At 67.3% G+C, this 11,973-nt stretch overlaps 1 protein-coding gene across 1 annotated transcript; it reads right to left on the bottom strand.

The window, feature by feature from the left end:
• Positions 1–3,599: 3,599 nt before the first annotated feature.
• SUSD2 (sushi domain containing 2) lies at positions 3,600–10,941 on the bottom strand. The gene is made up of 15 exons (XM_069496835.1): positions 10,830–10,941; positions 9,291–9,498; positions 8,995–9,146; positions 8,354–8,521; positions 7,706–7,880; positions 7,382–7,583; positions 7,128–7,213; positions 6,770–7,038; positions 6,545–6,688; positions 6,296–6,454; positions 5,173–5,421; positions 4,787–5,059; positions 4,485–4,661; positions 4,295–4,397; positions 3,600–4,201 (listed from the first exon to the last, which is right to left on the bottom strand). Exons 1-15 carry the CDS (start codon positions 10,903–10,905, stop codon positions 4,177–4,179), a joined length of 2,466 nt encoding a protein of 821 aa, XP_069352936.1. The 5' UTR covers positions 10,906–10,941; the 3' UTR covers positions 3,600–4,176.
• Positions 10,942–11,973: the final 1,032 nt, after the last annotated feature.

Here is an 11,973-nt window from a genome sequence, read left to right as displayed (position 1 = left end):
GTTGACCATACACCGTTTATGCCAGGCACGTTCTATCACAGAAGCAGGACCTGCAGCTGCCGAGCTGGCCCCGTAGTCTTTGCAAGTGTCTGGTCTTGATCTTGATCTTGATGCTGGAGCTTGAGAGACACGTGGCTGGAAGTCAGAAAGGGGAGGTGGCTGTAAGGTGGGCGGGGTCCAGAGCTGGAGCCCGCAAAGCTGGACTGGAACCCTGGTTCTTGTCGCCGTGGGTGACGAGGGCTTCCTGCAGAAGTTGGGACCCTTCAGCTTGGACACAGTGGCTCACAACTGCAATCTCAGTATTTTGGGGGGGTTGAGGCGGGAGGATCGCTTGAGGCCAGCCTGGGCAACACAGCAAGACCCTGTCTGTACAAAAAATTAAAAAAGTTAGCTGGGTGTAGTGGTGCACACCTGTAGTCCTAGCTACTCGGGAAGCTGAGGCGGGAGGATCGCTTGAGCCCAGGAGTTTGAGGCTGCAGTGAGCTATGATCACACCACTGCACTCCAGCCTGGGTGACAGAGCGAGACCCCATCTCTAAAAAAAATAAATAAAATAATAATTTTCATAAAAGAAGCTGGGACCCTTCCTCCCACACCTGGCCCAGGTGTCAGCACAGCTGAAGGTGGCTCCAGGGACAGGCGGACAGCTGCAGGCCTGGGCCCTGTCTGTGCCGAGGACCTGAGCCAGTAGACAAGCGCCAGGAGAGTGAGCTTGTCCCGCCTGCTGCTTCGCTTCCGCCCGCCAAATCTCGCAGGGGAATCTCTGCGGCTCATCCCAACCAGAAACATGCAGAAGAGGGAATTCGGGCAGATGCCACGCAGCCGGGCCACGCTGGTGCAGGCCCTACAGCATTTTCCATCTAGCTGGCAAACAGCAAAGAATCGGAAGGCTCCGTGTGTCGACGAGCGCAGGGGTACCAGAGCTCCCTTGGGGGTCGGTGGCGGCAGCAATTGGTACAAGGCCGGGAGGAAAATGCGTGCGCCGTTCAGCCAGCCAATGTACTCATGTGCATTTCTTTCCCGGGTAAACCTGAAATGTACCCACAAAGTACAACCGTGTTTAAAGAAGCAGAAGATCGAGCACAAACAACATCAATGTTCAGCCCTGGGGACCCGTTACATAAATTGTTGCTTAGGGGTTTTTCACCCTGTGCACTCGTGAACCATGTAGAAGGTTGTCCTTTCACACTGCTGCCTCGGGGTGTCATTGGAGGGGTTGTTGACCTAAAGAAAGAAACTGAAGCAAGATTCATAGGGAGAGTTTATTTGGGCCAAGGCTGAGGGCGGGAGCCGGGACACACCTGTGGGTTGCCCTGGCGGATGGCGGGAGGAGAGAGAGGTAAGTGGGGGGTCCGCGGCCGGGCCCCCGCTCAGCCCGCGGGCCTGGGTGGTTCCCGTGTCCGGGGGTCCTGGGCCTGGCTCTCCCAGCTCACGCCTGCCTTTGTCCCTCCGCTGGGGGTGGGTGGTGCTGGGAGCCTGTGGGTGCCTCACCAGCTTCTGTTTGACCCCCCCCGCCCCCCGCCCCCAGCTCTTTCACCAGCCCGTTTGCAAGTCCTTCGGTTACTCTTTCCTCCACCTCGACTGGCACCGCCATGCCGACACTGTGACTTCCATATTTCCGTCATTTCCACCCCTGGTGGGACGGCCACAAGCTCCTGCAGCTGCCCATCCTCCACGCCCCGGAGCTGCTGCACCAGCTCCTGACCCTCCACCTTTGCACACGCCCAGCCTGGGTCCTTCTCCCCTGGAAAAGCCCCTGCCAGGTGGCGGGGCTTCCCGGCCCGGCCTGCCCCTGGCACTGGGAAGGCTGGGGCCAGGGCCACAGACAGGGCACCGTTCCTCCTGCAGGGGAGGGGAAGTGTGGGGGAAGCCCAGGGTGGCCCATGCTGGAGGGAGACTGGTGGGGGTGGAGGGGGAAACTGAGGCAGCCCATACTTTTTTTTTTTTTTTTAAATATTATTTTCTTTTTAGCTTAAATGTGCCGCAGAAGAAGCAGGCCATGCCTTGTTGTTAGGGTGAGGTCGGAACGCCTTGGCCTGGCAGGGGAGGTCTGGGTTGGCCCCCGCCCCCACCCCCGCTGTTCCTAAGATACACCTGCCCATGTGTTCTTCCTCTGAGCCTTTGCTCAGGCTGTTCCTCTGCCTGGAACACCCTCTCAGAGCCCTAAGAGTCCACCTGTCTATTCACCTGTTTCAGGGCTGCCCTTGTCTAGGACACTGTCGCGTGGACCTGCTGAGCTTGGAGGCCGCCCCTGCCCTCCTGGGCCCCAGTAAACCTCTGCCTGCTCCCACACGCCCAGCCCCGGACCGGGCAACTCACCTCTCACCCGAGCCCTGGCCTGGGGTGAGCAGAGCCCGCCTTACCTCATCTGCATGGAGGAAAGTACCTGCCCCGTGGCCAAGGGACAGGCCCTCAGCCACACCCTGCCTGCAGCTGCAAGCCTGGAGGGGGGGACCTGGCTAGGCGGGAAGCACCGACCCATCCCCCTCCTCTAGTCTCCTGGGTGCCTCCAAACCCTCACTCTTAGCTGTTCCCTCACATTTGCCCCCACCATGCACATTCACCTCCTCCAGGAAGCCCTCCAGACGGCACCTGCCCTGCCATCCAGTTCTGATTCTGGCCTGGACCCTTCACCATGGGCAAGGCTGAGTGGCCTAGACTCCAACCCTGGCCTGATGACCTGTGCAACCTTGCCCACACTCCTGAGGCTGAGGGATGACCAGGTGGCCCTCCCAGGTGAAGGGAGGCAGAGAGGTGGGCCGTGCGCAGACCTTAGTGGGCAGCGGGTGTGACCCAGCCTCCCGCCTGCGCCTCCGCTGCGCTCCTGCCCTCTGCTGCCACCGTGTGGCCACTCCCGGCGCTGCAGGCCTCCCCAACACCCGCTGGGGTGCCTGTCCCTGGGCACCCGGCGCCAACCTCCAGCCCCGCCCTCCCGGGCACTTTCCCAGCCTGAGATCTGAGGGGTAAACCCGGCCCAGTCCTGCCCTTTCTGGCCCCCATTCACGGCCTCTCCACAGAGAAGGACTTCGGGCCTGGTCTGTGCCTCTGTGCCGCCCCCTCCCTGCCACACTTAAGGCCGTGGGAGGGGCAGGAGGCAGCCGCAGTGGCATGAGGTTTGGGCTCTGTGCCCAGCTGTCGGGCACTCCTGGGTGAAGGCAAGGACTCAGATGTGGCCCTACCAGTGCCTGCACCTGGCCAAGGCGCTGCCGCGTGCGGGGCACGGCCCGGGCAGGGCTGGGGGCAGGCCAGCTTGCCAAGGCGCAGGCAGCGCTTCCCAGAACGCCAGGGCCGGGGGAAGAGGCTGGCGCCGGCACAGGGGAGGAGGGGCGGGGGCGGGGGCAGATTGGCCAGGCTGGGGCTGCCCTCCCGTCCCCTAACACGCCCTGCGGCCCGGCCCACCCCAGGAAGGTCACTGCCCTCATCCACTTTACACTCGGGAAGAGAGAGGCTGGGCAGGGGCATCGCACCCCGGTGACCTGGGTGAGGATGAAACAGGCGGGACTCAGACCCGGGTCACTCGGTGCCCTTGGTGGGTGGCCCCATGGGGTGACTGTGGAACTCTCTGGAACCAAGGCGCAGCACGGACACGAGGACACAGGGAAGGAACACAAGGGGCTTGTTTTCTCCTTGTACAGGCAGGGAGGGGTGTTCCTGAGTGACCTTCCAGAAAAGTCAGAATTAACGAGCCTGGAGCACAGAGGGTGGTCTCTCCCCCTGGGGGGATCTGCTCTCTGCTCTGGGGTCCTGAGGCCTCTCCGCACCCTGGGACAGGGCCCATCTGGGGTCTCGGGCCGGGCCTGGGCGTCCAGGCCCCAGGCAGCTCTGCTCTGGCCCCCACGGTGGGGCCCGGGTCTCAGCGTATCGGGGACCAGGCGTCGGGTTATGGGCAGCGGGTGTCAGGGGCGGCAGCACTGGGGCTCGAACTCCAGGGCGTGAAGGCTCAGGTCTGGGGCATCAGAGCCGGAAGTATCTGAGGACAGAGTGCGGAGCGCTGACGGCACAGGCGTTGGGGCCCCGGGTCTGAGACGCCGGAGGAGGGTATTAAAGGCCCAGGCGCCAGGTGTCCGGGTCCAAGGTGCGCAGCCCTGGGGCGGCGGGAGCCGCGGGACTGGGGTGCGTGTTCCGGGGGGCCGGGGCTCTCTCCCAGGAGGTGGGGTCTCGGCCGAGCTGTCCCCGTCACGGCTGTGAGCCCCAGACGTGCCTGCAACAGAGATGCGGTTTGGAGGGGGCACAGGCCCCTCTTGGGAGAGGGGAGGAGGGCGGCAGGCGGGGCCGGGGCCGGGCGGGGTCTCACATGTTGCCCTTCCGGCGGCGCAGCAGCACATAGGCCAGCGCGACGGCCGCCACCACCGCGAGGCCTCCAAAGATGATGCCGAACAGCACCGCGTAGCTCCGTCCTGGCGAGGGGACGAGAGTGGTGAGGCTGGGCTGGGGCCTCGGGCGTAGGGGGCACGGGCAGGTGCGTGGTGGCGGGACGCCCTCACCTGGCTGGCACTCCGGGGTGGGTGTGGACCAGGTGCCGTCGGCTTGGCAGGTGCTGCTGTCTGCCCCGGCCAGGCTGTAGCCGTTGTTGCAGTGGAAGCGGACGGTGGAGCCCACCAGGTACCTGATGCTGTCCTTGTGCCCGTTGAGGGGAGGGGCCAGCCGGCCACAGGACACCACTGGGGGCAGAGCGCAGACAACAGGCCTGAGCCGCCGGCCACCGCCCACAGCCGGCCGGCTTGGGGGGTCCCGTCCCAGGGCGGGGCACCCGCCCCCGTGCCCCCACGCCCCTGCCTGCCCTCACCCGGCTGCAGGCTCTGCGCACGACGCTGGTGCAGCTGGTGGGCGACCCGCGTGGCGTTGCCGGTGCTCAGGCTCCCTGTGGCCGCCACATCGAAGTTGCAGAAGGGATCATCCCCGCATAGTTCGGCCGCCTCGTGTGCCTGGCTGGGGCTGAGGGCGGCCTCACCGGGGAAGAGGGGCTCAAAGGTGGGGTCATGCCTGGGTTGGTACAGGAAGTTCTGCCTCAAGAACCAGGAGTCGTAGGTGAGCAGGGAGGAAGCGTTGTGCACGGCCCCTGGGGAGACAGGCAGGCCTGGCTGGCCGTGGTGGCCCCCAAGGACCCCTCCCGGGCCACGCTGTCCCCGGGCCCCACCCTCTGCACCCAGCACACGCCACGGGGTCACCTACAGCTGGCCCCATACTGGAACAGATCCCGCGGACTGGCGCTTGGGGGCAGGACCTGCCCACTGTGAAGGGTGAAGTCGTCGGTGGGGTCGTTGTTGAGCGTCCCCAGGAGGCCGCGGGTGTGGTTGAGGAACTTCTCGGGCAGCAGGACGGACACACTCAGGAACGGGCCCTGAATGCCGACCTCCAGGCCGGCCCCCGAAGCCAGCATGACTGATACCTTGTCCTCGGCAGCCACCGACAGGAACATGCCTGGGCACAGGTGGGGATGGGTCAGGGTCACCCCCTGGGACACCGTGCCCTGCCCTCCTGGAGCCCAGGACGGGGTGGTCGGCACCCATGGGGCACCTGCAGGGGAGGGGGCAGCTCCGGGACCAGCCCTGCTGACCGTGACACTTTACCACCCGGCCCACGCCTGCACCGGAACCCCCAGGTGTGCCCAGGTGCCAGCCCGTGCAGGGGGGCCCCGCGCTGAGGCAGCCTGTGGGGTCTGTCCCGACTGCGTTGCAGCAGCCGCGCCCGCCTTGGCCCTTCCTGGGGGTCTCTGCACTCGCAGCGCTGACAGGCCCACCCCAGGTCCCCCATGCCTATGGGATCCCTGTCACTCGTTCAGTTCCTGAGGCAAGGGGTCGGTGTGGAGCTGCCGCACTTGCCAGCGGTGTCCTTAACCATGCAGGCTGTGTCCTTGCGGTGGCTTGTGTGCGCAGGAGTGGCGCTGTGCAGCCCAGCGGTGAGAGCTGCCAGGGCACGTCCCCTCCGTACGGCTCCCGGGTCCCTCCGGGCCACGGGGAGGACACGTCCCACAGCCCCAGCCTCTCAGGCCTCTGGCGGGGCCCGTGGGTACACTGTGGACACCTCCATGGGTGTGGTGGCCTGAGACACACCTCTGGCTGTGCTCCTGCCACCTATGGCCTGGGACCACATCTGGCCTAAAGACAGCCATGGAGGGAGGAGCACAATTCACCCGCCGGCCCCTCTCTGAGCCCCCAGGGGCCTCTGTCTTTGCATCTGAGCCCTGGGCAGCACCCCAGCCCCGGCCAGGGCTGCGGAGAGGCGTGGAGGCCCAGGGCCGCCCCCGGCCCCCGGGCGGGAGGGCAAGGAGGCCCTGCCCGGCTGGATGGCTCACCCTTCAGGTCCATCCAGCTCTGCTCGGCAAAGCTGAGCGCCTCTTGGTTCAGCAGCACCTCCAGCGCCCCTGCGCTGCGGGCCAGCCGGACCTCCACCACGTCCGAGTTGTCCTCCTGGACGGCCACAGCGGTCAGCCCCGTGCCGCGGGTCTGCGTGCCTGCGGTGGTGGGCGCAGAATGGGCCCGCTGGGCTCCAGCCTCCCGCCTGCCTGCCCCAGCGCCACCCCAGGCCCCGGGCCCGGCCTCACCGTTGGACGTCACCCCGGGCTGGGCCCGCGCCTGCACCCTCAGGTCGGTCAGCGCCGCCTCCAGCAGCACGTACTCGCCCCGCCCATTGAACGTGAACTTGGTGCCGTCGAAGGTGACGAAGTGCGGGTCTCCAAAGGCGGAGGCTGGGGCGAGAGCAGGGGGTCAGGCGGGGCCCACCTCGGCCGGGCCGGCGCACCCTCCCCAGGCGCCCGGCTGGCACCCACCCAGGCGCGGGGGCCGGTAGGTGCGGCAGTCGTTCGAGGGCCGGCGCTGCATGTAGCGGGAGCACTCGGGCGCCCAGAGGCAGCAGTAGTAGAAGCTGAGGACGTCGTAGAGCCAGTGGGACATGCCGGGCACGCGGGGCGGCGTGCGGAACGGGGGTGCGCCCCAGTCGTGGCCGCGGTCGGGGGTGCTGCCGCTGCTCGAGTCGGCCGTCAGGAGCTGGGTGCCATCCGCCGTGTAGCAGCACTGCTGGCCTGCGCCGTACCGGGGGCTGGGGGCGCCGGCAGGTCAGGGCGGCCTTTGGGAGCCCGGCCCGGCCCCAGCCCCCAGCCCCCAGCACGGCCCGCAGCCCGGGCTCACCTGGCCTGCACGGAGCGCACACAGTGCACGGCCCCAGGGTGGTAGGTGCACACGCTGCCCTGCTCTATGTCACAGCCGTAGTCCGTCTGCAGAGCAGCCAGCGGCGTCACCCGGAGCCTCGGGTTCTGCCTCCCCTCCAGGAAGCCAACGCCACAGGGGGCTCAGACGCCAGCCCCACCTCCCAGGGCCTCAGTGCCGGAGGCTGCCCCCTCCGCGTCCCCTCCCTGCGGAGGTCCCCTCCCTGCGGAGCTCACGTGGAAGCGGCCGGAGTCGGCCCGGGCCTGCACCAGGGTGCAGGGGCAGTCGGGCAGCTCCTCCAGGAAGTCCGGCAGCTCGTCCTCCAGCTTCTCCCAGGCCCCGCACTGAGCGAGGGCCCAGGCCACGGGGTCCTCCCGGAAGTCATCGCCCAGGTGCCAGGCCAGCGCGTGATCGTTGGTCCAGAGCGCCTGCACGTCCCTGTGGCAGCGGCCATGCAGGAGCTGGGGGCCGGGCCAGGCCACCCCACTGTCCCCCCCAACCCCGACCGGGCTTCCCGGGCAAGCAGGACAGTCTGAAGGCGGTCAGGCCCCGGCCCTTACTTCTTCCCCGGGTAGTTCTTGCTGTCGGTGATCCGGAGTGCACCCACTCTCCACGCCTGGTAGTTGGAGGATGCAGGTTTCGGGATGAAGGTAAAGAAGCCAGAGTTGGGGATGTTTGAGGCCAGCGGGTAGAGGTACGACCACTTCGCTGTCCACTCCCCGGAGTACGGCTTCCCTGAAGGGGGGAAGCCTAGTTAGCCCTGGCACCCGCCCAGGACCCTTGGGGCAGGAGGGGGTTCGGCGCCTGGCGCAGCTGGGGACAGATGTGTGCGGATGGGTGGACAGACAGACAGGTGGTCCCCATAGGAGGACCCTGGCTTAGGGGACCACCCACCTCCCCCCACACTCGCTGTCCCTGCCCACGGCTGGGCCCAGGGCAGTGCCAGCCATGCAAGGGCTCAGAGAGGACGGGGTGGAACAAGCCTCTTCTGTGTCCAACACCAGCCTCCTCTCCAGGGGCTGGGCCCCGACCACTGCCCCCCACCCCCTCTAGCTGCTCCTTCCTGATCCTGACCCCAAATCCCTGCCCAGAGCTCCCTTCCCTGCTCAGCCCCACCTAGAACCCCCCAGCCCCATCCCCCACACACCCGGGACCCCCTTCTCCCACCCAAAACTCCCAAGGCCCCCACAGCCCTCGGCGGGCCTCACCCGTCTCCTCGTAGCCCCACAGCTCGATGGTGACAGCCTGCGAGGGCAGCGCCGAGGCGTCCCAGGTCAGGCTCAGGTTGCCCGCGGTGTCTTCCGTGCCGTAGTATTGCCAGCGGGTCTCGTTCACCAGGTGGCTCTTCTCTGTTTCCGACACTTTGTAGGGGTGCACTGGGCAGGGGGTGAGGGGCGAGTGAAGGCCTGGGGCGCAGGGTGTGCAGGGGAGGAGGCCAGAAGCTGGGGGCTGGGGGAGCCTCCCAAGGGCAGAGGTCACAGCAGCTGGGTGGTCTCTCCAGACCCTTGTGGCAGAAAAGGACTCGGATTCCAGAGAGGCCGCCTGTCCTCCGCTGCCCAGGCCTCTGGCCCCCATCTGGCTCGTCCCCTGCCCTGGCCTGGCCCAGCTCAGCAGGCAGGCACTGGCCCCCCGTGGGGGACCCCGCAGCTCCCACTTACGCTGGCTGGGACTCGCGCCTGGGTGCGGGGGGGGGGGGGGGGAGCCAGCGCTCGGCAGGAACCCCCGCCCGTGGCCGGGTGGGCCGGCAGAGGGACTGGTTCAGCCAGAGCGGCAGGGTGCGGGCGGCCAGGTCTCGGTGTGCATAGATTAGTGCTGGTGAAATCCCTGTGCGCGCAGGGCGGGGGCTCACCTGCCAGCCAGGTGCCCGCGCGAGGGAAGGAGCGGCCATTGTCCAGCGAGACGGTGAAGGGGATGCGGCCGCTCTCGTAGAGCAGGGGTGACACGCAGTGCACCTGCCTGGATGAGTCCACGTGGCCGAGGGTCTCGATGCTCTCCTTAAACCTGTGGGGGCAGAGGTGGCACGGGGAACCTGTCCAGCCGGCTGTCCCTGTGCCCTCCCGCCTGTCCTGGTCTGAGGGATTGACTCAGCCAGCCAGGGCTCCTAGCACACAGGGGGATGCGGTGTGGGGACCCTCGGCCTCCCACCTGCAGATTACGCCGTCCGTGGTGCTGAACCACTTGAGATTCTGCACCACGAAGTCCTTGCCGCCCATCAGGGAGCCTGAGTAGGGCGAGATCTCCAAGCAGAAGTCCCGGAAATCCGAGCAGCAGGTGCCGAGGCCGGAGCAGGTCGGGTGGCAGGAGCACGGCCCTTCCAGGTGCCCACAGCGCAGGGAGCAGCTCTCCTGGGCACCTGGGGAGGAGGCCCTTGAGCGCCCGGCTGGGCGGGTGCCAGGCAGCTGCCCCGCACGCAGGGCCCGTCTCTTTCCCTGCAGCCCATTAGAGAGCAGCGTCCCCAGGAGAACGCTGGCCGGTCTGGGAATGACACAGGCCACCACGTGGACACAATGGAAAGCCACAGGGCCCGTGGGGATGAGGTAAACCTTAGCACAGATGATCTGGCTAGAATGCAGCGAGGCCTCCAAACACCCAGCCCTGCCGGAGTCCCCACGGCATGACTGACCCTCAGCCACCACGGCCTGTACCCCACGTGGTGTGGCGGGGTCCTCAGGGGGCCACAGCTGCTTGAGCCCTTGACCTGGGTGTGGGCACCTCTCTTGACTCCTTGAGGAGTCTGTGGGCGAGAGCAGGGGAGGCCCCCTCGTGCTCGCCGGGGCTGGAGTCCCGTGGGAGGCCGGGTAGGGAACAGTGCCCAGGCTGAATGGGACCCATGTCACTTGCCCGGAGGCCGAAATCGAGAGCCCCGCCCTTGGGGGAGGAGGCCAGGGGTGCTCCCTTCCTCTTCGGGAGAGGAAGGACAATTCCAGCAGGGGCCCGGCCTCGGGAGAGGAGCCGTCTCCCGTGGGCCGCACTGCCGGAGCTGGCGGGGAGGACGGGCGGGAAGCCTGACTGGCGCAGGTGCAGGGACCCCGCGGGATGGCACGTCCCACCCGGTCCTTCCCCATCCCCCTCAAACGAGGCCAGTCAAGGGCCAGGCCTGGGCCTGAGCCTCCGGCTGGCCCCACTTCACTGAGTGCCCTGCCTGGCACTCAAGAGCGACAATAAATATTTATTTATTGGCCAAGGATGTGAGGCTGGCTCACCTGGGGTGTGGGGAGGAGGCTGCGAGATGCCGCAAGCCAGATAAGTGGCAGGAGGGTGACAGGAATGGGGTGGGGGTGGGGGCGGGGTGGAGGGTGGGGTTGGAGGGTGGGAGGCGGTCCAGGGCTGGGACCCCTGCTCTGGGGCTCTGGAATTAGGGGCTTCCCCTAGACACCCACAGTCCTAGCTCCCTGTCCTAATCACGCCCTCCATCGGGGCGCGGGTGCAGGCCGAGGGCTCTGTGGGTCTCCCCTGCCTTCCTCCCTGCTCCCAGAGGGTGTAGGGTGGGCAGGTCCAGACCTGCCATGCCCCCCAGCAGCCGCTTGACCACAGATCCCCAGAGTGTCTTCCCACTGCCCCTAGCGCAGCCACAGATGGCCTGACAGATGGGCAGAGGCTGGGCCCAGAGGGGCGTCCGGCCCGGCCCGGCTGCGGCAGGCAGATGGACAGACAGATGGGCACAAGGGCAGGGTGGGGGCATACCTGCTGTGGGCCCAGGGCCCCGGCCGGGGGCTGTCGCCAGCAGCAGCAGAGCCCAGGGCAGGAGGGCCAGCTTCATGGTGTGGCCTGTGTCTGCAGCCGGCAGCGCAGTGGCTCTGAGGCGGCGGGACGAGCTAGAGCTCACTCCCCGTGCCAGCCCCGCCCGCCCTGGCTCTGCGGCACCGCCCCGCCCCGCCCCGCCCCGCCGGTCCCCTCTCAAAGTCCACAGGTGCTGCGTGGACCAGCAGGGCCCAATGTGCCCCGTTAGCACATTCCTGGCCTGCAGGTCTGGGACCGGGGGGAGGGGGCTGAAACTCGGCCCTGGGACCCTGTGGGAGGGTGAGGGGCCAGAGCCTGCAGCTGCAGGACCTTAGGCTGGCGGGAGCCGGATGTCCAGAGGCTGCAGCTCAGACCCTGGGGCCGGCCCCGCCCTGCACAGGGGGCGGGGCTCCGGTGGGGATGGGATGCTGCAGGGTGGGTAGGACAGGGCTGTCCTTGCTGTGGCTGGATTCCAGCCCCTGGCCCTCACCTTCTTGTGGGAGGTGGTGGTCCTAATCCCTCCTCTGGCGGAGGTGGGATCTGTTGGGTCAGACGCAGGCTGAGCCCCAGGCCGAGGCAGCTCTGCGGGGGATCCCCCCTGCAGGGAGGGAAGAGGAAGGGGAGCGGAGGGAGGTGCCTGAGCCCAGCTGGGGCCCTGGGAGGAGGGAGATAGGGCCCATCCCTGGGCTCCCGAGACGCCTCCACCCTGCTCCACCCCTCCACCCTGCGCAGGGGAGTCAGGAGAGGCACAGCTCTCCCAGCCACACCCGACCCTGCGCTGTCACTCCTGGGGTTTGCGTAATCTTTTTAGTGTTCCCCTCCCCGCTTGTTGTGCAGATGAGGATACTGAAGCCCAGGATGGGCAGGGCCAAAGTCACCAGGAGAGGTGGCAGGCAGGGCACCCACCCGTAGTTAGGGTGGGCGGTGAGGGCCCTCTCACCCGGGCTGGATGTCCAGACGGGCGGGTGGGCCTCTGCCAGCCACAGCTTCCCAAAGTGTCCAAAGCAGTCACGTCACCGACCTCTCAGGGAGCTGGCGCTGGCCCCCTGGCAGGAGCTCATTGCTTAGGCCATCTGAGCTGTCACCCGCCTCAGCTTCTGGGGCTGGG

This window comes from Eulemur rufifrons, chromosome 21 (assembly GCF_041146395.1).
Source record: "Eulemur rufifrons isolate Redbay chromosome 21, OSU_ERuf_1, whole genome shotgun sequence".
Lineage (NCBI taxonomy): Eukaryota > Metazoa > Chordata > Mammalia > Primates > Lemuridae > Eulemur > Eulemur rufifrons.
The sequence above is the reverse complement of the archived record's forward strand: the minus strand, read 5'-3'. Positions and strand labels throughout refer to the sequence as shown.

Excerpts from the sequence above, each read along its gene's own strand:
- SUSD2 (XM_069496835.1), bottom strand. The coding sequence starts at position 10,905 with ATGAAGCTGGCCCTCCTGCCCTGGGCTCTGCTGCTGCTGGCGACAGCC. Across the intron at positions 6,455-6,544 it reads GCCCGGGGTGACGTCCAACG|GCACGCAGACCCGCGGCACG; the intron begins GTGAGGCCGGGC and ends CCACCACCGCAG. Across the intron at positions 5,060-5,172 it reads GTTCCAGTATGGGGCCAGCT|GGGCCGTGCACAACGCTTCC; the intron begins GTAGGTGACCCC and ends CTGTCTCCCCAG.